At 39.8% G+C, this 25,919-nt stretch overlaps 1 protein-coding gene across 1 annotated transcript in view; it reads right to left on the reverse strand.

Moving 5' to 3' along the window:
* Positions 1–327: 327 nt before the first annotated feature.
* dock2-like (dedicator of cytokinesis protein 2) overlaps positions 328–25,919 on the reverse strand; it is a 94,874-nt gene continuing 69,282 nt past the window's right edge. Inside the window, exons 27-51 of the mRNA XM_070836321.1 lie at positions 18,296–18,394; positions 18,082–18,176; positions 17,075–17,153; positions 16,842–16,942; positions 16,457–16,515; positions 15,825–15,973; positions 15,335–15,420; positions 14,848–15,004; positions 12,660–12,700; positions 10,393–10,483; positions 9,392–9,499; positions 8,761–8,850; positions 7,588–7,692; positions 6,998–7,139; positions 6,522–6,603; positions 6,270–6,354; positions 4,549–4,635; positions 4,191–4,367; positions 3,507–3,590; positions 3,261–3,398; positions 2,616–2,743; positions 2,042–2,246; positions 1,831–1,936; positions 1,104–1,252; positions 328–600 (exon numbers count right to left, since the gene is read on the reverse strand). Of these exons, the coding sequence (XP_070692422.1) occupies positions 538–600; positions 1,104–1,252; positions 1,831–1,936; positions 2,042–2,246; positions 2,616–2,743; positions 3,261–3,398; positions 3,507–3,590; positions 4,191–4,367; positions 4,549–4,635; positions 6,270–6,354; positions 6,522–6,603; positions 6,998–7,139; positions 7,588–7,692; positions 8,761–8,850; positions 9,392–9,499; positions 10,393–10,483; positions 12,660–12,700; positions 14,848–15,004; positions 15,335–15,420; positions 15,825–15,973; positions 16,457–16,515; positions 16,842–16,942; positions 17,075–17,153; positions 18,082–18,176; positions 18,296–18,394 (2,706 nt within the window). The 3' untranslated portion in view covers positions 328–537. The remainder of the gene's footprint in view (positions 601–1,103; positions 1,253–1,830; positions 1,937–2,041; positions 2,247–2,615; positions 2,744–3,260; positions 3,399–3,506; positions 3,591–4,190; positions 4,368–4,548; positions 4,636–6,269; positions 6,355–6,521; positions 6,604–6,997; positions 7,140–7,587; positions 7,693–8,760; positions 8,851–9,391; positions 9,500–10,392; positions 10,484–12,659; positions 12,701–14,847; positions 15,005–15,334; positions 15,421–15,824; positions 15,974–16,456; positions 16,516–16,841; positions 16,943–17,074; positions 17,154–18,081; positions 18,177–18,295; positions 18,395–25,919) is intronic.

Below are 25,919 nucleotides of genomic sequence, written 5' to 3' on the forward strand. Positions count from 1 at the left end.
GGCTCCACAGTATGCTGCTCCCTATTATATTTGAAATTATTAGACTTTCTTGTTTGTTGTATCAGTGCCAAAGGTTTCTGGCAGCATGCTCCAGTTTAAAGTCCCTTGTGAGGACACGGTAACCTTTGTGCTTTATCAAATTATTATTTTCCCATTAACTTCAGTCAGTCACGACAATGCTGAAACCCGTATAATAACATGCTTTTTAATCAGGCACATTGGTGAGATGGTTTGTGTTTGCCCGTTCTTGTAGAAGCAGAATTGATTGAAAAGCTGTAAGATGGCATTTGGCCTCACTGGGAATCATTTGAATTACCAGGAAAAAGGTCACGCCACAAAAATAGCCTTTATTGATAGGTAAAATCAATTATATTAAGGCAACAGCAATACTGAAGCTGACAGGCAGACTGAGAGAGAGAGTGAATGCACAATTTCACTTTGCTTGCAGGTTTATATGAGCTTCTTTGTAAAACAAAAGCATACAAGCAAAACAAGCAAAAATTAAGCAAAGGGAACAGCAGTTTCAAATAAAGGATTTCAGAAATGGTTGGCACTGTCTTTGGCTGGATCACCGGACTTCACATCCTCTGATTTGGAGCTCTGTTGAAACATACATGCTTAGTATAAACACAAGGTTTACTCTTAGTAATAAACATCATATAAAATAGGTCCATGATGTTGATCTGGAAGATTATTTTGGAGTAAAAATGTTCAAATGCTAACAAAAAATAAAATTGTAATAATCTAATCTGAATATTGCTTCGACCAATCTAGATAAGACTAATGTTGGTAAAAAATTTCCATCCCTGTTAAAGGAATAGGTCGTAATTTTGTGAAATACTCATCTTCACTTTCTTAGATGAAAAGAGTTTTTCTCATTTCTGTATGATAAATATGAATCCAGCAAACAGCTAGTTATCTTATTTTAGCATAACCCTCTCCTGGCTGCAGCATCATATTTAGCATACGGACATGAGAGTGATATTGATGTTCTTTTCTCAGTCTTGGCAAGAAAGGGGAAGACGTAACCAATCAGTAGTACTGATTCTTTAACGTCAACCTGCTGTTTCTCTGTTGGACTGCATTAAAACTGTTGTTCTCACCTTGGACTTGAAGAGGAGGTTAATGACGCCCTTTGATCGTCTGTCTGCTGTTCGGTCAGAGGTCACACACACAGACATGGTCTTACTGTCCCTCCTGGCTCTGGGGTTGTTCATCTCTTCTGTGCCCCCAACCACCGCCAAGGACAGACCTGCAGACAGAAACGACTGAGGATTCAGTGTTTGGGTCTGACTGATTACAAACTTAAAACCTGCGCCTCCTTCTGTAGGCAGATGATCTTTTGTGACTAATTGTGCCCTTGCTGCTGTTCTACTGATGAACTCTGTGCTCTGGCAACACTGTCGGCACTGTGCGTGTTTGGTGAAGCAGTACAGCTTGTAGTCAGCAGCGCTAATCCGAGGTAGTGTATTAACACCACAGTCAGCGCTGGCTCAGCTGGCCTGCTCCAACATGGCAGCATGCCAGAGACACAGAGACACATGAAATGTGGTTTGATGCACTATTTTGAAGTGCAGGCTTATGTAACTTATGCATCTAAAACAATGAAATATAAACTGGATGAAGCAGCTGCCCAGTCTTGAAAAAAATTAAAACCAATAGACTGATTCACTAATTTGCCACCTTACATCAATGTCTGTGTTATGTCAGGCTGTTATTGCAACATTCTAAGCTTGCAAAAATTGTATTTTACACACAGTAGATTGTGAAAGGCATATTCCTGCCATGATTTGGTGTGTGTGTATCATTAAATTTATGTATGTTAATCACCTGTTATGGCAGGCAGGGATCTGGAGTTGGCATTGGTCAACAGCACCTTTCCTTCATTCGGATCAGACAAGTTGGTGTCACTGCGGAACTCCTGTTTCTTGGACAGCTAGAGGGAGACAGATCACACAAAACTCAGCCTAGTAACTTAAACATCCATTAACTTGCTGTCTTTTCACTTCTTTCCTCCCTTTCTTTTCCCCCTCTTTCCTACCCGTTTGGATTCCATTGTATTCGTCCTTTCTCTTTCTTCTGAGATGAAGATCATGCTGCTCCTCTTCTTCTTTTTCTTACTCTTCCTCAGCCTGACCTCTGCATCGCCCACTGTCACCACACCCTCCTCCACTGTACTTGCACTCATGCTGCCGCTGGAGCGCTGCAAGGTCGAGTTCCAGTTCGGTGACTCAGGGGGGAAGTCTCTGGGAGGAGGTAGGAAGGGTGTGAGTGGTAAATGAAAGTGGTTAAATGTTGATTCTCAGATCCATGATGTTCAGGAGTGCATTTTTCATACAGAGAGCATCTTTGCAGTTGTGAATAAGATGTATACCAGATGTATATAAAATTGACAGCCATTTTATAATCATTCTTGCAATGCATTTCTGCAGGGGTTTTCCCCTATCTGAATTTAGGGTCTAAGGATAGAGAGTATTGTATGATATATAAATTCAAATGTCCCCTCAGGCAAATTGTGATTTGTGATTCTATCAAACTGACTTGACTTGAAGTTCTCTTGACACTCTAAGGTAACTTGATCAATTCACCTGTCAACACATGTATATGTGTGCTACCTGTCTGCGTGGAGCTTGGTTGGAGTCCCACATTCAGATCCCTGCAGTGAGGAGATTGAGATGATGGACTGACGGATGGAGCGCAGCATGGAGCGAGGACGAGTGGACTTCCTCTCATCCAAGTCCGGCTGTAAATAGAGAGTTAAAGAATATTACAACCAATCAAAAAGACAATACCACAAGGATAGTACTATTCATAGATAGTGACAGTGAAAAAAGCAGATGTCCAACATTAAAGAAAGCAAGAAAAGTAAAAGCAGATGAAGTTGCTCTTAAAAACAGCACATCATCACTCTTACCCATCATTAGTTTAATCTCCCCTGTAGGGCAGAGCCAATTTACAAGTTAATGATCATATTCAGCCTCAGTCAGACAATCCAAACCCTACACTGATGGTACAGAAATTTAAAAGGTACAAATCCCAAGTCAATGCTCCACTCAGAGGCTATTGTGAGTACTTTGATCTTTAAAATTCGCCTGGGTCAGCTCATTTGCAGCTTAATTAGAGCAGCTCTACCACAGTAACTCTGCATCCAGCTTAGAACTTGTTTGGGACTACAGAGAAACACTATGCTTCAGTAAAAAGTCTTATCCCCTCTCCTTTTCTCTCTTCTCCCTCTCTCATCCTTTTTTCCCAGTTCTTACCAGCTCTCTCACTCCGTACTCCTTCTCCACTTTCTTCTTCAGCTGTTTGAAACAGTCCTCCATGCGCTCGTGGAATGGACGTAGGTCCTCTGTCACTCTCTTGCCATGGAGAGAGATCCCTCCACCTAGTAATGGGATCTAGAAATACAAATTATAAGGCGTCAACAGAATGTCCACATAAAAGAGACACAACCATATATTTTATGTACATGTATATTCAAGAATGTGTGTTAGTGTGTTCTGTACCTGCCATGCGATGAGGTCTTTGAGGCGCAGCAGTTTATCTCTGTCCTCTGTGTGCTGCTGAGTGTACTCCTCGGTAAAGAATGCCTGGTGCCAAGAAAATAATACAAACCCATTTAGGGAATCACAGCTATAAGTTTCACCTGCTCTAAGCACACATCCTATGCGGGATATTGTAACACTGGACAGTGTTTGAGGGTGAACATTAATAATATTTCAAGTTATGAATACACCGAACTCTAATAAGTTCTTTGCATTTAATGTAATTTGGACCGATCATTTTCAGAACCTCAGAGGTGATATTGAGTTTTTGATACTAAACAAATTCAAGTCAATTCATCATCACAGATGAGTCTGGAAGTCTCTTAAGCTCAGATAACTTTTTAAGAGGTTTTCACAAAAAAAAAAAGGTAAAGCAGCACTGATATGATGAATCTTCGTCATGGTGCCTTTTAAAATTCAACAAACACAGTCACAATAAATCATTCAGTGCTTGTTTAGATAACAAGGAGATGAAATCAATGTACACTTGTGTGGGTGCAAAAAACAACAAGGATTTTTAACTCCACTGTTTCCGCATTATTTAAAAAAAAAAAATGAGCAAGTAAAACTTTTAAGTGCTGCAAGTAATGAAAAAAACAGGCTTCATATTGGGATGGATTCTAGGACTGATTCTTTACAGTTTACCTTTTCATACTTGGCAAAGCCGCCCATGACTGCTGGGTCGACAATGCCATTAAGCAGCATGGAGAGGGGGTTGATGGGAAGGCTCCAGTCAGCCTGGTATTGGTTAATCATAGTCAGAATCTTCTCATTGGTGGACTCCATGGTCTCTATGGCATTCTCCAAAGGAGACAAGGTGGTCTGGACAGAGAAGCAGAGAGAAGGAAGAGAGAAGAATGAAAACAATGAAAACAATAGGGAAGAAGTGAAAAGGCAGATGATGTAAGGATGTGGGAGTTGTAGAATTAAAAAAAAGGAGGCTGTAGCTCACAGCAAACATTCAAGTCAAACTTGGAGCACAAACACGCCCTCACAGACTTACATGTTTCATGTCAGTTGCCTCAAACCAGCGCAGGATCCCTGGCAGCTTGTACACTGTGGTGAAGGTTGTGCGCTCAATCCACATTGACTACAACACAGGGATAGAAGCAGTTAAGCAGTTAGATGAGCCCATGCCACATATAAATAGTCATAACAAAATACTGTAGTTTGTATGAAAGTCTGAACTCTTTCCAGTGTGGAAGTAACCTTTCATTTACGTGTTTATCATTGGGGTCTTGTGACAGATGGCTATTTCCATTTCTGTACATATGACTGTGTGCAAAATCTTTGAACTGTTCATCCAGGAAGACAGCCATTGAGATGCTTTCTTGGTCTTACTGTACTTGTGAATTCAATTTACCAGACACCCACCAAGGCAGGTGGGGATTACATTTGTCACAGGTGTTGAAGGGATTGGACAAATAGGATACTGGCAGATTGAATCAGGTTGTACTGTTAAATAGCCTGTCCAGGGCTTTCCCAAGCTCTATTTTCCTTTTGTTATGATTAAAAAGTCTTGATTAGTCCCACCTACAACCTATTGTTTTAATCTACCTTTGTTCTATTGATATAAAACCTTGTTTTTAATGTCAATCTTCAGAAGAAATTCCCTGACTGCTGCGAATTCCCTCTTTGCTGCTCAGTGAAATGCTCATCATAACCATCTGTTTTCTTCTGAAACTTCAGTAAAGATTTTTTTCTTCAACCTGACACTCAAGTGAAGTTTTCCTCAATAAAAGTTTCTCCTTCACAAAACAGTTACTGTTGTTGTTCATTCAAGTCCTGTTCAAAGGTTTGCTGTAGTGTAGTGTTAAATATACAGTAAATGGTACTCACATGTACGGAGAGTATTAAATTGATTATAGTCAAGTAAGTGTTGAGGGCTTTGCTACCTCATGAAATGATGCATAAACCATTGTCCATTGTTTACAATGACAATCATTTCTAAAAAAAATCTGTGACATATTTGAATTTTTGTGCATTTCAATGTGGCCTTTGCTCTTTGAGTAAGAACTTTTGTAGAACCTGATAATCCCTAATAAAAGACAACACAACTAATCCTTTTCTAATGAAACATTATTTTATTCTGTGTTGTGATATTCTCTTTTGTATTTGGGGAATACACTTTTTTGTAAATTAAACCAATTCTGAATTTGCAGCTCTTTTCTTCTTTCTTTCTTCTTTGCCTTCACTTTTCATTTCCTTCATCATTCAGCATTTTTATTGGTTTCTTCACCATTTGTTTTTGTTTTTTTGGGGGGAGGGGGCGCTGTTTATGTTCCAACAAATGTTATACTCTTGGAACTCCACAGGACTGGTAAACTCATTCTCTGACCTTCCACTAAAACAACTTCATAGTAATTTCCAATTTTCTGTCTTGTGTTTTTAGTCCCTTTCATTTCACAATTACATTCCAGTTTCTTCAGTCAACATTTTACCAGTCTTTCCCAATGGTGTAGGGATAATAAATTAAGAATGAAATATATCTCATGGGAGAACAAATTATTCCCGGGAGAGTGAATCACATCTTTATTTTTTTGAAACACTAAGCCCTCTCTATTTCTCATTGCCCATTTTATCCTCTTCTTTTCTTTATCACTGCACAATTTGATTTTACACTACTGAATCTGATGATCTCAAGTGCTAATCTAAATCTTATAACAATAAGAGAGACCTTCCTGGTGCCTTTGGTTACAAATCTTTTCAGAAAACAAAACTCACAGCAAACTCATTGTTTGGATCCACAGGTCCTTTCCTCACAGGTCTGGAATAGTGAAAACGCTGCACGTAGTTGGACTTGTAAAAGCTGCACATGGTGTAAGAAGAGACAGATTGGTTAAAGTCAAACAAAGGAAATAAAAACACAATTTACAAAAGAAGGAAATGTGACTTGAATATCAGGACTGCCTATTCTTTTTCATTGTCATTTTTCCTCATTAAAATATGACGAGTTACACATGCTGTTTAACTGACTTGATGATCTGGTCAGGAACAGGCTTGTTCTTCAGGCGAGGAGGAATCTCAAGGACTGGCTGCACTGTGAAACACTGGATGTCTGGTTCAGATCACTCAGGAATAAAACATCATTACATGGTGAAGAGGATCTCTACATCCCTGTCTCACAATGTACAAACTGATGATGGATGTGTCCAACCTCTGGTGGGTGAGCTTTAATATACAGAAGTACAACAAAAGAAAACAAAAATTACATTTCCATAGTGATCCAGGGTATAACTGTCTTAATCTGATGTCTGAGCAAGTTTTATTGTGTGTCTGGGTAAAATGTACACGGATATTTTCTTTAGGAAAAGACTGGATCTTACTTGATCTTGTTATTTACTTACAGATTTGTTCAGACTTCAGTGACCCAAATACTGTGCACATATCTACATTTACATATGACTGTACATTTGTGTGTTTTTGTATGTGTTATGCTGCCAGAAGGATACATTGGAGTGGAGAGTTCCTGATATCATCTCCTGGCATGGTGGTGGTGTTGAGGCGCACGGCGCTGGGAAACTGGCTCATCAGCTGGTTCTGAAAGTCCTCTCTTCGTTCATACTCCTTGCCACGGTGGATAAACACCTTGTTCTGAAGCCATAGAAAATAAACTCATGTGAAGAACAATAATGAAATTATTAAGTCCTTATTCATCCTATGATCAAAATAAGTAAAATCTATCCCTTCAATGGGACAGTCAATCAAGAGCTGGTAGACCACTGCAGATTAACACAGCTAATGAATACAGGAGCTAAGACAGTGGAATATGTAATTTGAGCAGTTTGCTTTATGTCCCATTCTGTTAACTATCTTCCTGGTGTGCTTAGAAACGTGTCTAATGCTGCAATTTTTAATTAAGTTTAGCTTCTGTGTTGATACTAGAAAACAATTTTTTCTCCCTTGTACGAGGAAGTGAGTCAGTGTTACCTCTGGGTTCCTTACACATAGTGTGAATCTGTAGGTTTATATTCTATGAAAGGAGAGAATATTTTTGTAAGCTAAAAATATTTCTTCTCACCAAACAGTGACCAACACATACCCTGAGAAATGGAGGGTAGCCCTGTCCGTAGTAGCCCACTGCAAAGTAGTCTGGCTTTGGCCTCAAGATCTTCATAATGTTCTCATAGAACTTGGCTTGTTTCTCCTGCAGGGAGAGAGAGAGAGAGAGAGAAAGACAGAGACAGAGGTTGTGTTCAGGGGAAAGTTTCAGATGTGTGCAGCCATAGCAGTTTTATCAGCTGGTGCCAATGACAAAGCTACCCTCAGCAGAATGCTAGGCCTTTGAGGGTGATAGATGTAGAAAAAAATAAAGCATCCAAGGGCAATGTCTGTCATTTATATAACCACATAAATTCAGTATAAGCTGAGAGAGCCACTGCTGCAGTCATATAAAGGGAGAGAGAGAGACAGTTTTTCCCATTGTTAGGAAAAACTTAATTCTCTGTGGGGAGGGGAAATGAAAAGCTGAATGAAGGGGAGACAGAGGAGACAGTGGTGCTAGAGAACAAGTTAGGATTTGGGTACGGAGGGAATCACTTCTGCTGAGGTGCCAAAGTAAGAGATGAAAGAAACAGATGAGAGGAGAGAGGACAAAGTAAGAAGGGTTAAGATGGGATTGAAGTTGCTGATGACTGGCAATGAAGAATCACGCTTCTGCGGTCATATGGTCTATGAGAAAGCTCAAACCAGAGCTCTTCAGAAAAAGATTGATTCTAAAGGAGAATTTGAAATGTCAAGGAAGTATAAGTAAGTCAGTAAATTCATTTTTAAACATGGTAAATCATTATGCTGAGTCGTTCGCAGTGTTTGAGAGTCAGATGACTGATTTAATGTGGAAACTACTTATTGTGAGCAATATGCACTGAGGTTAGGTCAACTTATTACTTATGCAACTTAGAGACTGGCTACTGGATAATTTGAGGTTCAGTTTGATCAGTACATACAGTACATATCTTCACATCACTCACATTCAATTTAACAAGGTTTCGGTACACAGCAGCTGCACATGCAGTGACCTAAGTTACTTAGGTTAGGTAAGTTAACTTGAATACATTGCCTGAATTTTTTCAAAGACCCTCTTATATCCAAGAAAAACCTATAAAGGGAATTCAGAGTAGAAAGCTGAAAGAAGGAAATGCAGAGAGAAAAAAAGCGAAATCATGATTATTGCGCAGAAGATGCAATATGAAGGTTTGACACAGTCATGTATTACCAGTCTCTTGCTGAGTAATTCGTAGTCAAAGATCTCGTTTTCGTACTGCTCAGCTAGTTCCTTACACAGAGTGATGGCCTCTTCCCACATCTGAACACACACACACAAGGAAAGAAAGAAATGTCCTTCATTACGCCATCTGTTAATAAATCGGCAGCAGCTGTCGTGGTGGGAATTCATCTTGTGAAAATCTGTTTCCAGGTCTCAGGAGAGTGGAGGGAAATATCTCTATCACTGCTTCAGAGAACATAAAGCACTCGTGGAGAATACAAAACGAATGCGACACCAACACACCCATCGGAGACCATGACTGCAAGATTGTAATACTGTTTCATCCTCAAAGGATGCTGAATACATGATGCAGGAATGGAAGATTTTCCAAAATAAAAGTCTGTGGACTGAATTTTGATTTTATGAGCTTTTGTGTATCCCAAGGTAAAGTAAAAATTAAAAATTAAATGAATTTTGTCAAGTATTGTGATTCAGGAATTCAGTTACTTTTTTTTTTTAAAGGTAACACTTTGTGAATTATCTATCTATAACTGATTTTGGAGCATTGATCACTGTTTTTCAAATTGTCATGTTACTGTACGAGAGAGAGAAACATGCTGTAGTCTAAAACAGTTCTGACCTTGCCCTTGTCAAAGTAGTCAATGATGGTGTCGTAGAGCGTTTCTTTGAGCTGACGTTGGGTTTGGCAGTGGAACTCAAACTGCGGGCTACACATCTCATCCAACCACTGAGGGAGGAGGAAAGGACAGAGACAAAAAGTGAGACACAGTATGCATATTTTCATTGCTGAGACTAAAGGAAAAAAGTCAAATCAACCCTGTTTTTACTGTCCCATTTATCATGATGTTGAGACAAGAGAGAAGAACTTAAAGCTTAGTGTTTCTTTGTTGTAATAAATCAATATTAGTCTTGAGCAGAGCGCACAAAAACAGGCAGTGCAATGCTCATTTATTATGAGACAAAAACTTAACTTCTATTACACAAATTTCTCTGAAATTAATATAGATAACCAAACAAAACGTGAATGATGATCTCCAAATCTGACATATATTATTGGAACTGTTGAGAAGAAGAGGACTGCTGTATGTTAGTATGCTGTACATTACAGCTCACTCTTGCAATAACGTGAGAAAGGCATGACAGGACTGGCAGGGGCGATGAATGGAGATTATAAAAAACATAGAGTTCAACTGCTTTGATGTAATGATGATAGACAGAGAGAGAAGTGGAACAAGAGAAAGAGACGTCTTTCTCTTCCTCTGTCCCTCTCTGAGAGCCCCAACTGTCTCATAAAAGAGATGAAGAGACAAAAGAGGTCAAACACGCACAGACACATGCATGCACTCACACACAAACCTGCACACACACATACACACGTACTTACTGCATCAATCACCATAGTGATGAAGCCACAGTGGCCAATGCCATGCCATAAACTAACCTAAGAGCTTTTTTTGGAGGCCAGAGACGTAACAACCATTTATCAGCTAATAAAACGCTGTCTCACTCGTGGCAGACAGACAAGTCATTAGGCAGACTAAGACACTGGATCCAGAATTAAATGACATTAAATGACATAATGTCTCGTTATATGTGTAGGTGTATGCGTGTGTGTCTTACCTTGAGCAGGCGAGAGTGGAGCAGCAGTGTGTATGCTGCCTCAGTGAAGTTTTCACCCTCCAGGTGAAGGTCCCGCAACTTGTAAAGGTACCTGAAAACCACGTGCGTGCAAACACACACACACACACACACACACACACACACACACAGAGTCACAGAGTCACAGAGGTTAAGTGACATTTAAAATGCAATTTATAACCCAATCCACTAGATGCCACTGTTGGGCAACTTGAAAACCTGCATTAATCATTTGTGTGTTACTGTTACATTTTATCTCTTTCACATTCACACGCACACCCTAAAAATATGTGCACCACATACAAGGTCATTGAAGACAACATGCATGAGTAAACACAAAAGCACAAAATTCAGCGTATGTCTGTTCAATGGCCTGACTGGGTTGCTAGTGAACCAACTTACTATTTCACTGCTTCCGTTTTTAGTTTTGATCCTTTTATATATCCGTCTCACTCTGTCTGGAGGAAACATTTTGCCACTTGGTCAGAGGCTGGAGGCTGACAAAGCCAGAAAGCAGTGGCTTCTTATAAGTGAACAATCCCGCGTATGCTTAAGCAGTATGGATGAGGTCATTTGTTCATTCCATCTGACTAAATGCTGAAGGGTCTTGTTTTCAGTTTTATAAATTCTGTTAGTTAGGACATTCAGTCCTGCTTTCCCAAGTCAATCTGCACCTTTATGTACTTGCTGAAGGTGTTAATTTGACAAACTCCTCACAAACTGGATGCTACAGTGACTCACTATTGCTCCTGAGATATAAAGTTGTATTACAAGACAGTAGGGTCCAAGGCTGGCTGGTTAGCATGTTATTGTCAACAGACATCTTTTACATGATGTAGTTGATGCTTGAATGTTTTAAACTAAAATTCTGGCTAGATCTTATAAATTGGACCCTTAAGCTGTTACCCAGTTCCACACTACATTTGATTACTGAAGATTGTTAATATTTAATATGCTCACATTAAAAAAGGTGCCAAAAAGTTCAGTCAAAAAGTTAGTATACAAACAAAAAAAACAACCAACAAACAAAAAAAAACCCCAAATAAAATTGTATTTAGTTTATTGAGCAAAGGTATCCTAAAGTATCCTTTTAGTGCATTCGTTTGCACTAAAAGGAATGTTGAATTCTTGTAAAATGCAAAAAACAATATACTATAAAGACTATGAAGATTAGTATATGGTACATGTGGCATATAATTAGTACAATATGTACAATAGTATGGAATCTGGAACAGAACAACAGTACAGCAGCTGGAGTTTTTTTCACCATTTACAAAAATTTTGAGAAATGATTTCACTAAATGGAGCCAACGATACAAACAAGACCGGAGTGAGTTCTATGCACTAAGGTTCTTTGAATGAGTGACTAAACATTGCACAATGGAGTTTCATCACATACTGAAAAGTTAGTGTTGGATTCTGTTGAGGATGATACCAAAAAGGGAATTCTGAATGAGTGAGCAATGAAAATCATGTTTTCTCATTCAATATTAGGTTTATTTCAAAGTGTTTAGCTTCTACAAATACTGGCAACATCTAAGATGAGGTAATAGTCAGTAGTCACGTTAGCATTGATTGCTAAGTATCAGTCTCAGGATAAATGTGAATGTGCAAATGTAATGTTCCATAATTTACACACCAGGCTTTAACATAATATTTGGGTTTTATTATCCATGCATGGCCTGCAGTAACTAGGTCTTTGAGTAAGATAACATTCTGGCTTTTTATATAACACACTCATAGTGGTTAAATATGTATTGGCATTAAATCATGTTTGTTTGCCAACAATAACTAGTGAGCTGGCCAAATATTACCATGTTCTCCACAGGGTAGATGGAAGCTGCTGATCAACCACAGAGTTGAGATCACATTCACACATACAGATGACTAATTATGTCTATAAGCCATAGCCAGAAATGCATCATGGGACCTGACAGGACCTATATTCCCCCCCTCCCACTCTCTCTCTCGCTCTCTCTCTCTCTCTCCTGCCACCATCCTATCTTCCTCCGTCTCTCTCCCTCCCTCATGCCCATCATGTCTCTCTTTCTCTCTGCTCTCCCCCCAGTCAGACCAAGAGCTGATCCTGTGGATTTTGACATTAATTCAGTGGGACTCATATAATCCCTTGTCAGATTATGGAGACACACACTGACATGTACACACATTGAGACACACACATGCATGCACATACAGCACAGACATGGACCACAGGAAAGTACATCATGTCAAATTCAACACGTAAATACCTGATATACATCTCTTCACGATTGATGTCCTTGTAAAAGTTCTGCAAAATCAAAAGGAGAGGTCAGATTAGTGTCAGTCTGTGTGTGTTTGTGTGTGGTGTGTGTGTACATATACTGTATACTGAACATGTGTGTGTGACAGAGAGTGATTTTCAAAATCATTCTGAGGCACTGCACTGACTGTATGTTTGTAATTTTGTATTTGGATGGCCAAGTGTTTGTCTAAATGGCTGTACTGTAAGCGTATGTTATGTTTGTCATGCTGTAAAATCCTGATTTTAAAATCCTGCCTGTGTGCGTGTTAATGTGTGGATGTGGAAGTGTGTGCATGCGCATTTGTTAGTTAAGCAGCACTAACTCCCAGTTTAATGAAGTTTAATGACATCTACAGAGAACAGAGGAGTGGAACGAACTGATATAACCCCAAGTCCTATCACAAGTATGAGCCGGCAGAACCCACACACACACACGCACGCACACGCACACGCACACATGCACACACACGCACACAGATAATCACAAAAATGCGAAAAAAAGAGCTCAATTACTGTGAGATTCACTGTGAAGCCAAAGCATACTGTTTGCATATTTATATCTAGGTGCTTTATTTCTGCAAAGGTCAAACACATCATTGTTTGCATCAATGCATTTTAACTTCAATAAACAAATTTCCTGCTGGAGGTTGCCCATCTACATGAAGGTCAGATGTTTTTAAGCGCTGCAGTCGCCTTTGACGAATCCTCTGAACATACGACACAATCTTCAGTCGAACAACAGTCTCATCTTCTGTGCATCTTTCCTACCTGACAACATACCAAGTGGCTGCTTCTTAAAAATCTATCGACATGCATTTATTGTATATGGAGGAAATGACTGCAATAACAATGTAAGCGGCTTAAAATATCCCTGAAAAGTTATGCTGGAAATTCTTTAGCATGAATTAACAGAGGCTACTTTAGCCTTTAGTTTAGGGTGGCGTGTGTATGTTTCTGCATGTGTACAAGTGTATTTGTGTTTCTTTGAAAGTGCATCTGCATGAGTTAGTATAGCAAATACTGTATCTATGTGATTGTGTGTGTACTTCCTAAGTGAAGTTAGCCTGGGGGGGCATGGATAGGAGAGTGCACTAGTGCCTGGTAACCTGCAGAAAGGATTTTCTTAGCTGGCCAAACAAATGAAAGAGAATAGCTAATAGGCAGCTGCCACAGGCTACCAGTTAAACACCTCTGCCATGTGCCTTCTCAAGGAAATAAAATAACACATTGAAAGATACAAACCGCCTCACAACCATTTATCATTAACTGATCCTCCTAAATGCTGTCATTGTCTTCAAAAATGAAAAGAGGCAAGACAAAGTATAGAGGGGGAATTATATGATTTAATCTGCTGTGGAGATGATCATGTGGTGGGTGGATGGGACCCGTTACTAAACCAGAGAATACTGTAGGGGAGAATCTGATTACGAGATCACATAAGAGAAAGGATGTGGAACAGACAGGAGCTGATGCAACCCTCTGCAAACTGTCAGAGACCAGACACAGAGATGAATCTTTTCCTTTAGATCAATCAGCACACAAATTAAAAGTGGAAAAGGAATAAAGAGATCTTGGCATGAAAGACAAAACAAAAAAATCAGTGTTTGATAATGAAGTCTTCAATCAGTGTGGCTCTTTTGTTATGGAGGAGATTATTGACTGAGGTCTATATGGAACAAAGTCACTTACCAACCCTTACATTAGTCTTTCAATTAATAATGAGTTTATTGATTTTTCTATATGTGTGTCGGTGTGTGCATTTGACATCAGCATCTCTTTGCTGCAAAGTTCGATACAACAGCTACAAAGTCCAGTACCTGAATCACAAAGTTAGTGTTAATAAATGCAAATCCATTGTGATGTATGCCAGATTTACAACACATGGTGATTTTTCAGAGATTCACAGAGCATCAGTGAAACATGAACAAAACAAAAAACTGATGAAATTCTTATGGAGGAAAGGCTCACAGCAACATGGTGAAATTCTCAGACCAAACTTCCTACTTATTCCTGTATCCATGTTGGTTAGTGCCCTTTAAGAAAGTACACTTAATGTAGAGGAGGAATTTATGAAGCAGATCAAACCCCCAGAAATTTAAAGGACAAGGCTAGGACAACTCAGCTAGCTAAACTTCAAAGACGGTGGGACTCACCAGAAGATTGACGGTGCAGCTCATGCGGTTGTTGCGGCTGTCATCACTCATCACGGTGCGGTAGTCAAGGAGACGAATGAGGAGTCCCTTTACTAAGGCGACAAAATGCTGCACCTGTGGCCTCAGTGTGAGTTTCTCTGTAGCACAATCCAGCAGGCTGGCAGACAAACATCCACAGGTTAGTCATCAGAGGATTTTGCCTTGATATTCAGTGTTCAAGTGCAGCAAGTTTTGTGAATGTGTTGCTGAAGGTCCAGTGACATGTCAAAATTCAACTTTTTGAAGGTTAACAGGAAATCCATGGTCTAAAGTAATTATGACAGAAATGTCAGTCAAGATTTGAACCATTTATGTATTGTCCCACATTTTAGCAGCACTATCACTTTAATCTGCACATTTCTGTTTTTAGTAAGTATAACTGATAAGTATAACTTATCAGGCATTATTCTTAGTTGTACTTGTAGTGTACTCTAATGCTCAGGCCTACATGGTCTCCAGTAGTTGCATGTATCGCTCATCTCCTCCTCCACCCTCCACCTCATGGTCCAACTTCAGAATGATCTCATTCTCAAACTGCAGAAAAAAAGGGAGAGAGATGGAGGGGGAGAGAAAGCAAAGAGGGAGACCAAAGGGAGATAAGAAAGCAAATGTGATGAGTAAAAGGAGAAGAAAACAGTTATGCAAGATTAATTCTCTTTTACTTTTATGCGCAATGTCACAGGAAACCAATAGAGGAGCACAATGCAATGCAAGTACAGATTTTTACGCTTTTAAATCTCCTGATGTTTTGCATGAACATTTCTGCAAACATATATACATGTTCACACATTTGTGTTGAAGATTCAAACATGATTGTTGCATGATTCATACAGAAGTGTTCACTGTATGTATTGGGTGTACATGTGTGATCGTCAGTCATACAGAATACGTCTGTATGACTGATGCTCACACATTTCTGCATGTATGTGGGCTTTTACCTTGTGGAAGTTTCCAGAGTGTGCATTTTCACAAGTGATCATGTCGAAGAAAATGGGAATGGTGGCCCTTCTCAACTCCTCCTCTGGGATCAAAGTCATCTCCAGGATGGGACCCACCATGCCAGGGATGAAACAGATCTTGTGACTGCCTAAAAGATACACCCACAAAATCAGAAGGAAAGATAAAACCATGTCTGACCCATCTCCCCATGCTCACCACCTTATCCTGCATTTGCCCTCAGGTGGACTCCACAGGTCTCTGTCCACAAATACACCCAAATTCAAGTTTTTCCATCCGATATTACGACTTTGAACCCTTCATCACTCTGCCACATTCTATGCATGTAGCTTTCTCTGACTACCAAGGGAAAAAAATATCTATAGTGAAACCTTATGTTATATTGATGTCTGTCTATGTGAAATGGGACTGACATTGTGAGGCCTCATTATCATGCTGTACCAAAAACAAACTCCACTGATGCTTGGTTGTGTCATTATATGAAGTGAAAGTGGACCTACACAAACATTGACACACACAGACACACACACAGTCTTGATATGAGAGTAACCACACTTTTGCATACCCAGAAGCAGCAAGGCAGTCATACTTATATAAAAAAAGATTTTCTTACCTAGTTTGTACCAGATATCCCGTATAGAAAAGCCAATAAGTCTTCTCATATCTCCATATCTGAAATAAAGTGTGAGAGTAAGAATATAGACAAATATAGACAAACAGAGACAGAAATCAGCCCTTTAGTTTATAAACAATTTCTTGATCAATACTGTTATTTTCACCTTCACAAACTGATCAGCCAAGAGGGAAAGATAACACTGCACTAATCTACCCCAACATGAGCTAAACTGAATGTCTATCTTCTGGCACCACATGGTTTTAATAGGCAGTGGGAGTGTAAACAGTAAATGCAGACTCCAAAATAGATCACAAATCACCAAGTGTTTCATTAGAGCAGGGAGAGTAGATGTGGTAACTAAGGAAATTGGCCCTTCTCTTACTTGGCCAGGATCTTGTTTCTCTTAGTTGGAGAGAAATGCTGAAGCTGCAGAGACTCTTGGGTAATAAATGCCACCGCCAAGTGGAAGTAGTTGTTCCATAACTAGACAGGGAGGAAAAGTGATGAAGAAGAGGAATGTAGAGAGAGACAATAGAGATCAATGTTTAAAGCAGTACAGGCAAAAGATACTGTCAGTATAAGACAATGCTTGTAAATACACACTAACACACTTACCTGTACTTCAAAGTCGTCGTTATTGAGGAACTTTTTATTCATGGTGTCTGCATAGGTATTGATGGCTCTCAGGAACACTCTAATGAACAGAAACACACACATTTCTTGTACGCAAACAAACAAAATATACAAAAAAAAGTAGAACTGTCTCTGTGCTGCAAAAAACTACTTCCTCAAATAAAACAAATATAAAATAATCTTAAGGAAAATGTATGCCTAAGAATAAATAGATGACAATCTTTCAATGATCACAAATGTGACTTATGTATTGTTGATTAAAAAACTATGAGTTGGAACTGCTGTCAAGGCTGAAATGTTTTGATGTTTCAGACAAGACTGTGATATTGCTTCAGATTCAAGACTTCTGTCAAAATGATAGATCATGAACTTAACACTGTGCGCAGGTGTATCAGTGAGTTGTGACTTTGTGCATTTCTAAAGTTAAACAGCAAATCTGCTCCCAGTCTTTAGGCCCCTACACTATCTATTCATCATCATTATTCAGAGCCAGCTGCCACTCTCTCCCTCCTCCTTTCATTTTCTTTTAAGTGAGAATTTCTCTACCTGCACATGTCTTCCCTAACCCCAGTCTACAAAATCCTTATCAACCTGTCTTTTCCTCTATCTCACTCTCACCTACTTGCCTCTTCTCTTCCTCTGAGCTGTAGCCTCCCGTCTAGCTTATATCACAAAATATACACCAATGGCTTTCTCTCCATCAGCTCACACACACAAACACATTTGTCACATCAGCCTTTTTTATCATCACAGGCCTGATCCCAGCTTTACTATCTCTAACTTATCCCTGTGTGAGTTTGTGTGGATGCACAAGTTACTGTGGATGTCGACGATCCTTTGAAATTCACACACACCACGCTTCAATGTCACAACAGCAGGATGTGCTGGAGCAGCTGTGGCGCATTCAGTTAGAGAAGCAGAAAACTGGGACAAGTAGGTGGATGGATCAAATCTTGGGTTTGTGTAGGAGTTTGCTTGTTGTATGGTACCTGTTTTGTACCATGATCATGGCCATCCAGTCAGAGGGATACACGTGTTTCCGAATCAGGTCCCTGAAAAGTAGGAAGGACTCCATCAGGAAGTCCTGCAGTGAGAGAGAGAATGTGTTCAGGTATTTCTTCATTCAATACAGTTTGAGGTTTTTTTTGCATTCAATAGACTGTGAATGTGTGTGTGTGTGTGTGTGTGTGTGTGTGTACTTACCACGAGATCAGAGGTTCCAGTGAAGGTGTCTATGTATGTAGCATAGTGAAGATCATCCATCTGACTGAGGATAGCTGTCATGCAGGCTACCACCCTGGACTACAAAGGTAAAGTGTGTGAGAGAGAAAGGGATGCACCATTACGGTTTGGCATAGATTTTATAAAAGCAGTGGATGTAGCCACCATTACGCCACCAATTAGTTTTTGGACTGCAGATTTTAAGCTTCGGGTCTGGGTGTCGCCATCTTGATTTTTTGGAGCCAGGCGTGATAACTCTAATTGGTAAGTCAGCTAGTAAAAAAAAAAAAAAAACTGAAACTAGCAATTGAGACCATAAACTCATACAGAGAGTGTACATTGAGGTATAAATCAACTGAGAAAGAAGGTAATTGTCACCCCTATTGGCCATTAGAAAGAATACAGGTTTATGGCACTTTCGCATTGGCTTCATTTTTTTAGACCCTGAAGCTACGTCTACTTCTTTTGTACAGTCGATGCTTTTTGGGCACCGTGCAGCTGCTCTTAAACTGAGTGCTATACATCTAAATCCAAAGACATTTAAATCTCCTAAAGTAAGATTTGCTGCTGTACTGTAAGTCTGTTTCAAGAGGATTTCAAAGAAAACGTCAGACCAGTTCTGTCAATTACTAATTAAAGCCATCTTCACATGCTGCCTGCAGGCCCTTGAAAAGGGGAAGTACTCTGAGCAATCTGATGTTATTGTTTTTGATTTTTTATGCATCAACGTGTTACCCCTGTTTTATTCACAAATTAGCATAATTTCTATAAACAAACATAACCACTGCCAGAAAGACTGGCACACTCAGCGGTTTCTAAATTGTATTCTACAGTTTACATTGTGGCCCTCTGCCACTAGGTAAGATTTCGAAAACATATTCTGAATCGCAATATAAACACAATTAAAAAAAAAAAAATAGAATGTGCAATGCAAGATGTGGTGAATTTCAATGTCATCACAATAGTAAAAACGTTATATTAAAAAAAATGTATCGTATAAAATCATGACAAAACACAACATATAAAAGGTCCTGATTTCACAAAGCAAGGCAGGTAATAACTAAACACAATGACTACACACTGCAGGTTTTTACTGTTGCAATTTTTAATGAGGTGTTAACACTCTGGAAAACACAGAGAGAGTTAGAGATGGAAGATGAAAGTGAAGGAGAGTCAAGAAACAAGTGGAGGGAGAGGGACCCGAACACTGCTGTGTCTGTGAAAGACAGACATGAAAGATGAGGACAGGCAAAAAAAAGTTTTAACAAGTTTCAAGTTTTAAGTGTGTGTGAAAACTACTTATGCAGAGAAAAACTCCTTGAGCTGGATTAAAGCACAAAATTCATGGAAAATTTAGCGCAAACTTTTCCACAACCAGAGGCTGAGAGGGGGAGACACTGAGAGGGGCAGCGGGCAACAGAGGAGACGAAAACAGAGAAAAAGACGACAAAAACTGAACTGCACTGACCAGAGGAGAACAGAAATAACAAATGGCATAAATGTTAAAATATCTTGCATATATTACATACATATGATCACTTAGAGTGCTAAAATATTTGTTGGTTAGTCGAGCTAAATTCTCGTCACCTTCAACTTCCTTCTACTCCAACTGTCTGATGTTACTTTCTTAATCATTTCTGCCTTTTAGAATGTTTATACAGACAATAAAATGTCCTCCTGCGAACCTGTTACTCCTGTAAGTGGCCCTGTCCCTTTTCTTATTTTTCTTTTTCATTTAATCTCTTTCTCTCTTGCATCTGCAATCTTAATTTTCATTTCTTGAGCTTAAAACAGCAGGCATGATGCTCCCACCAATGAAAGCCAGTATGATGAGCCTGAAAGGAGTTGTGTGCAGGCTCCTCGTGGACACCAGGAGCAGTCTGATTTGTAAAGAGCACAGTCAATGTCCAGTGTGGTTTATTCCCTGCTTAAAGTCCTGTCCTGTTTGTTTTGTTTTACTTTTACATTAGTGTCTTCTGAGCCTCCCCTCTGATGTGTTTAATTGCTGAAATGAGGTTCACAAGCATTTTCCAGAAACATGGCAGATGTACAGGTACGGCTGCCAGGGTTTGGGTGAAATTATCCTCCAGAGTTGGTGGCAGAAAAGGGAAACATGAGACAGAGATGAAGGATGATGGATGGCTAATTGAAGATGAAAGATGAAAGGCGTCTAATGTGGTGACAGCTTTCATCTGATAAACATGGACAGGTTATGTTTGTGCTTGCCTGCATCCTAATAAAAAAAAAAAATCAAGAATGCAAACAAAAGCCTATTTCAACCGGGTACAGTTTTAGCAAACACAAATGCAGACACACACGCAAATTTAAAAGGACGTGTTTTCAGTTGGACTCAAAAGTTCACTACATAAATGTTTAAATGGGGATGAGTACTGAATGTTCTTGGATGTGTGTGAGTTTGTACTCAGTGCATAACCACCCCCATCCTCCACCCAACTTAATTCTTGTAGTGCTGTGACACCAGAGAGCCTGTCAGTACACTTCCCTCTTTAATCTGTCTTCCCTTCTTTCCCATTCCCCCCCCCCCCCCCTCTCATGTTCCTGTCACATGTTTCACCCATAAAAGCACTGGGAGATCAATTTGGATGATACTGGAGTAGTAAGTAAGTACTGCTAATATCAGTTACTAAAATGAGGGAAGATGGTTTGGATTGAATTTAAATGTCTTTTTTGTCTTAGAGTCAGTAAAGGTTATCCCTGTCAGTGAAGGTAAAACTCATCATGTTATGTAATAATACTTCAATTATATTACAACAGTCAGGGGCAAATAGCAAAACTAACTCTGAATCTTTCTACTTATTTCACTCTCCCACCCTCTCTCCTCCTTCTTTTCCTCCTTAGCGTATAATGGATGATCAGTAATAGGATTAAGAACACACAAACTCACCAAAACTACTCTACAGTTCAGTACTTCAGTACTCTGGTTTCATGTTCACGGTGTATGTGTGTGTCTGTGTGTGTGTTTGTGTGTTGAAGTGTAGGTCACGTATCGTATTGCCCTACTTCAGTGTAATTGGTCTTCTCTGAGGACTTACTGTATGCTCTTAATCTCTTTAAACATCATCTAAAACACACAAACAAACAAACACAACTGCTCAAGGGCCAAATAATCAACCATCAGCGGTCTGTGTTCTCACACATCAATGTGTTTCATCAACACATTGCATGGCATGCAAAGACATATGAGAGGAATACTGTATGAGCCTTGTGTACATTAATAAAACTACTGACAACTACAGTGTGTGTGTGTGACAGAGAGAGAGAGAGAGAGAGAGAGAGAGAGAGAGAGAGAGAGAGAGAGAGAGCGAGCGAGCTCAGGGCTTGTTGAGGCAAAGGCCTTACGCAACAGTGAAGAGATTACTGACAAAACAGGACACAGATGCTGGCGAGGTCTGGGATTTCTCTCTCTTCCTCCTCCTCCGCCTCCTTCACTTTCCCTCCATTTATCTATCCATCCTCTCACTCTGGTCACTCTCGTTAATAATGTATTAACGGCTGTAATTTCAGAGTTGCATCAAATTACAGTTACCTGGAAATGCACCTGCATGACATGGAATAAATCTAACCAAACCTTGCAAGGAACCGCTAAAAGCTGCAATATTCATCACACTCCACAGTAATAAAGTGTCCAACTAAACAAGTGACACATCATTAATTTCACTTTTTCTACTCACTTATCAGAAATGGTATTAAAAAAAAATGAAAGTTTTTCCATCTGAAATTACCAGTTTGAAATTGTTTATGTCAGCTTTGGGGAAAAAGCTTCTATCTGACCTCCACAGTATGAATGTGAAAGTTCTGTGTAGTAATTAAACCAAGCTGGTATTAATGTACCTACCAGTCTATGATTATAAAAAACATATTTGCAATCTTTGGTTGTAATATAATCAGATGAAATACATACATTTAATAAAAATTGTAAAGGGGATATTTCATTCTGCAAATACATAAAGCGAGCACCCAGCTGAGCTGGTGAGAGTGGCTCACCACTGGCCATCCTTGGTCTATTTGTTGTCAGCATCAGGCTCAAGCGGCAAATGTAGGGTTTAATGGAGATTTATTAATGAGAAATTCATTTTAAGTAACAGAGGCGTGTGGATTTTGCCTTGGGTGACAACAGCAATGAACAGTGTGGTTTTGATCATTTGCATGTAAAAAGAGTTGTATTTGTGTATTAAAACTGGACTTTTATGTTTAAAGTGTTTAAGATTTTTCTCATTTCAATCGGCTCTATAGGATCCCCTGGACACATTTCTTGACAAAAAGAGTTCCGAGGGGAAATTCTTTCTTGCATGTTGTAGCCCTCCCATTGTCTTGAAGGCTGTCCTGGCCAACGTCAGAGGGCAACAGGCTGACATGAGAGGGTGATGAGCCTATCATGTTCACCTGGGCCTGACAGACTATGATAGCTGTATCACTCTGTTTCTCCCCTCCTACAGCTGACATCCACCCAGCATCACCTTCTTTTGCTTTTGCACCTTCAACTCCCACACAGCACACATACCACGAATCCACGCATTGCTTGCATTGCTGATACTGCTGAAAACCAGTGAATTTTTATCTGTGACATGCTACAACATACTCTAACAGTATCACAAACACAGAGTCATAATTTCTGCTAACTAAATCATGGCTAAGCTATCACAAGCTACTGGTCAAAGTCAAGCTGTAGCAGCAAATGTCCTGAGTGTAGTGAACAGACTGAGAGAAGATTTAATTTCTTGCAGATTTCTCTTTTTTCTTGTGAGAGACAGATTGTGCCATTTCTTCTTTCACAAGTTATAAAGACTTATTTTATGTCACCAAGTTTGAATTCTCTCTTAAAAGTTCATCATCCCTAATAGATGCCCAGTGGGATAAACACTGAAACACAATTGATGCAATTAAATATAATTAACATACAATTCATTTCAAATTAAGACAGAGCATTAAAGCATTAACTTTGACAGCCCTAATTTAAATACTTTGAAGCGTTAGGGTTTAATCTGTTAAAGGAACACACAACTAGTCACAACTGTCACTCAGTAGTGTGGAACAGTGGAGCAAGAAATCCACCAAGTACAAGAGGATAATTTTTGCATCTACTTATAGGTTCTCACCTATTAAATTGCAAATATCTTCAACATTTAGCATATTTTGAGGATAAGTGGATTGACACAAAGTCATTCACAGCAAAATAGAACCAATTAGATGTTTAAATGAGTTTAAATTTGAAGCTCAGGGGGGATAACATCCATCCATTCAAATAAATCCATATTAGGCCCATTGATGCCTTTCCCAGCCCTTCATTTAGGTCCATAACCTGCCTGTGCCCCTCCTCATCACCCTTTCCTTTTTACTTCTCCTCTTCTCTTTTTTGCCATTCCTTTTGTGGTGTGCCCCCAGGTGGGAAGTCATTACACTGCTCTCAACTTTTCATCTTCATTTTTCAAAATAGAACAACCAAAAACACAGTCTCACTGGAGGCCTGAAGCCTTCCTCACTGTACCTTCACAGACACATGCTCATCTCTGACCCCCCTCCATTACACCCAAACACACACACGCACATTTTTCTGACACCTGGGGGCCGAGGTGGAAAGTAGAGGGGAGATGACAGAGAGAGATGGATTGTGCTGAGGTGTAATTAGAGTTGTTGTGTTTGTCTGAGGCAGAGAAAGAGAAAGGGATAACATGGGTGTCTATGTGGGTGCATGGGTGTTTGCATTTCAGTGTGTATGTGAACATGTCCGCTAGTTCACTGTTCAGAAAACCGATCAATGTGTCCTCAGAGTCCCATTCCCTAGTAAAGTACAAAGACACACACAATCAGTTGATAAAAATAAGGAAGAGGAAGCAAAGGGAGGGACAGAGGTCAAGGGGAAAGGAATAATGAGAAGAGAAGAGACAATGACATGCTTCTCCTCTCATCCTCCACTCCAAATAAAATTACTTAGACCTCAGAGCTTTAGCATTACTATCTCATGCATTGTCAACCTTGTATGTTTTTGTGCACACGTGTATCATTCTTAAAGGCCCCACGTGTTGCACTGGACCCGGGCTGCTTATGTAATGTGCACAAACACATTCACATGGTTACACACACACACACACACACACACACATACACACACACGAACACGAACATGAACACGAACACGAACACGAACACACACACACACACACACACACACGAACATGAACACAAGCGCGCGCACACACACACAAACACAAACACAAACACAAACACGAACACGAACACGAACACGAACACGAACACGAACACACACACACACACACACACACACACACACACACACACACACACAAACACACAAACATGAACACGCACACACACACACTGTTCGTTTCACCAGAGGTCAATTGAAACACAATACAAGGTGAGTCAAGCACTTTGCGGTGGTGCATACATCACCAGCTATTTTCAGATGGAGGAGGGGTCAGGAGGGACATTCACATGGACATTGCATCAAGGCACTACTCAGGGAACACATACACACACACACACACACACACACACACACACACACAGACACACACACATGTACACACACTTACAGGTAATAATTCAATGCCCATACACACACAAACAAATCACTGACAGTCATAACTCAAAACACAGTTACATGAGCCATCAGATACAAAAGAAACACAACAGTTTTATTATATTTGTGAAAACATCTGCCTCATTATGTACATTTATTTGTTGACACTACATTCAACCTTACCTTAACTGAATGAAATGCAGCTAAACCTACTCCAGACTCATAAAACTCAAAATCTTAAGCAAATACCAGCTAAACATTCTAGTCTTTCCTGATGCATGACGAATGAGGAAATTAATTTGAAAATACACATTTCCTGCTGTGTTTCAGAGACAAAGCATAATTAGAACCTGATGTCATATGGCGTTTAATCTGACTTTTATTCAATTTATCTTGTTTTTTTTGTCTTGTTTGCCTCGAGAAAGAAAGCATACTCAGCCAGTATGAATAAGAGCAGAGAAAGAAAGGGAATGAGATGTAGAGGGAGTTGGTACAGTCATACACAGAGGATGAGGTGAGTGTGAGAGATGAAGATAAAAGAAGAGGAAAGAACAGTGTGAGGAGGCTAAAGTGGGGCAAAGAAGGGGGGGGAGGCGACAAAACAGCTCAGAGAGGAGAGTGAGGTGAAGCTATTTGGGAGAGAAAGCGACAGACAGAATAATACACAGAGAGAGAAGGGGAGAGGGGGGGAGAGAGAGAGAGAGAGAGAGAGAGAGAGAGAGAGGGCAATAGTAGTGTGTATTCACACAGAAAAGCTAGAGATATAAATAAAGTGACTGATAGAAGCAGTGTGTGTTTGTGTGTGAGTGAGTGCATGTTTGTTTGTGTCCTGGCTCGACTCCCGGGAGCAGACACTTCTCTGCTGCCAAAGTTTCTCTGGGTCTACCACCATGCCAGGGTCAATACAGGAACGCACACACATACACACGCAAAAAACCAGGGCATGGCATGGGATTAGCCACCAATCATAGGACAGAAATGAGGAGATAGACAGAGACAGTGAGAGAAAGAGAGACGGTGGAGGAATTAATAACAGTGATGGTA

The sequence above is a fragment of the Pempheris klunzingeri genome, chromosome 9, assembly GCF_042242105.1.
Source record: "Pempheris klunzingeri isolate RE-2024b chromosome 9, fPemKlu1.hap1, whole genome shotgun sequence".
NCBI classification, from domain to species: domain Eukaryota; kingdom Metazoa; phylum Chordata; class Actinopteri; order Acropomatiformes; family Pempheridae; genus Pempheris; species Pempheris klunzingeri.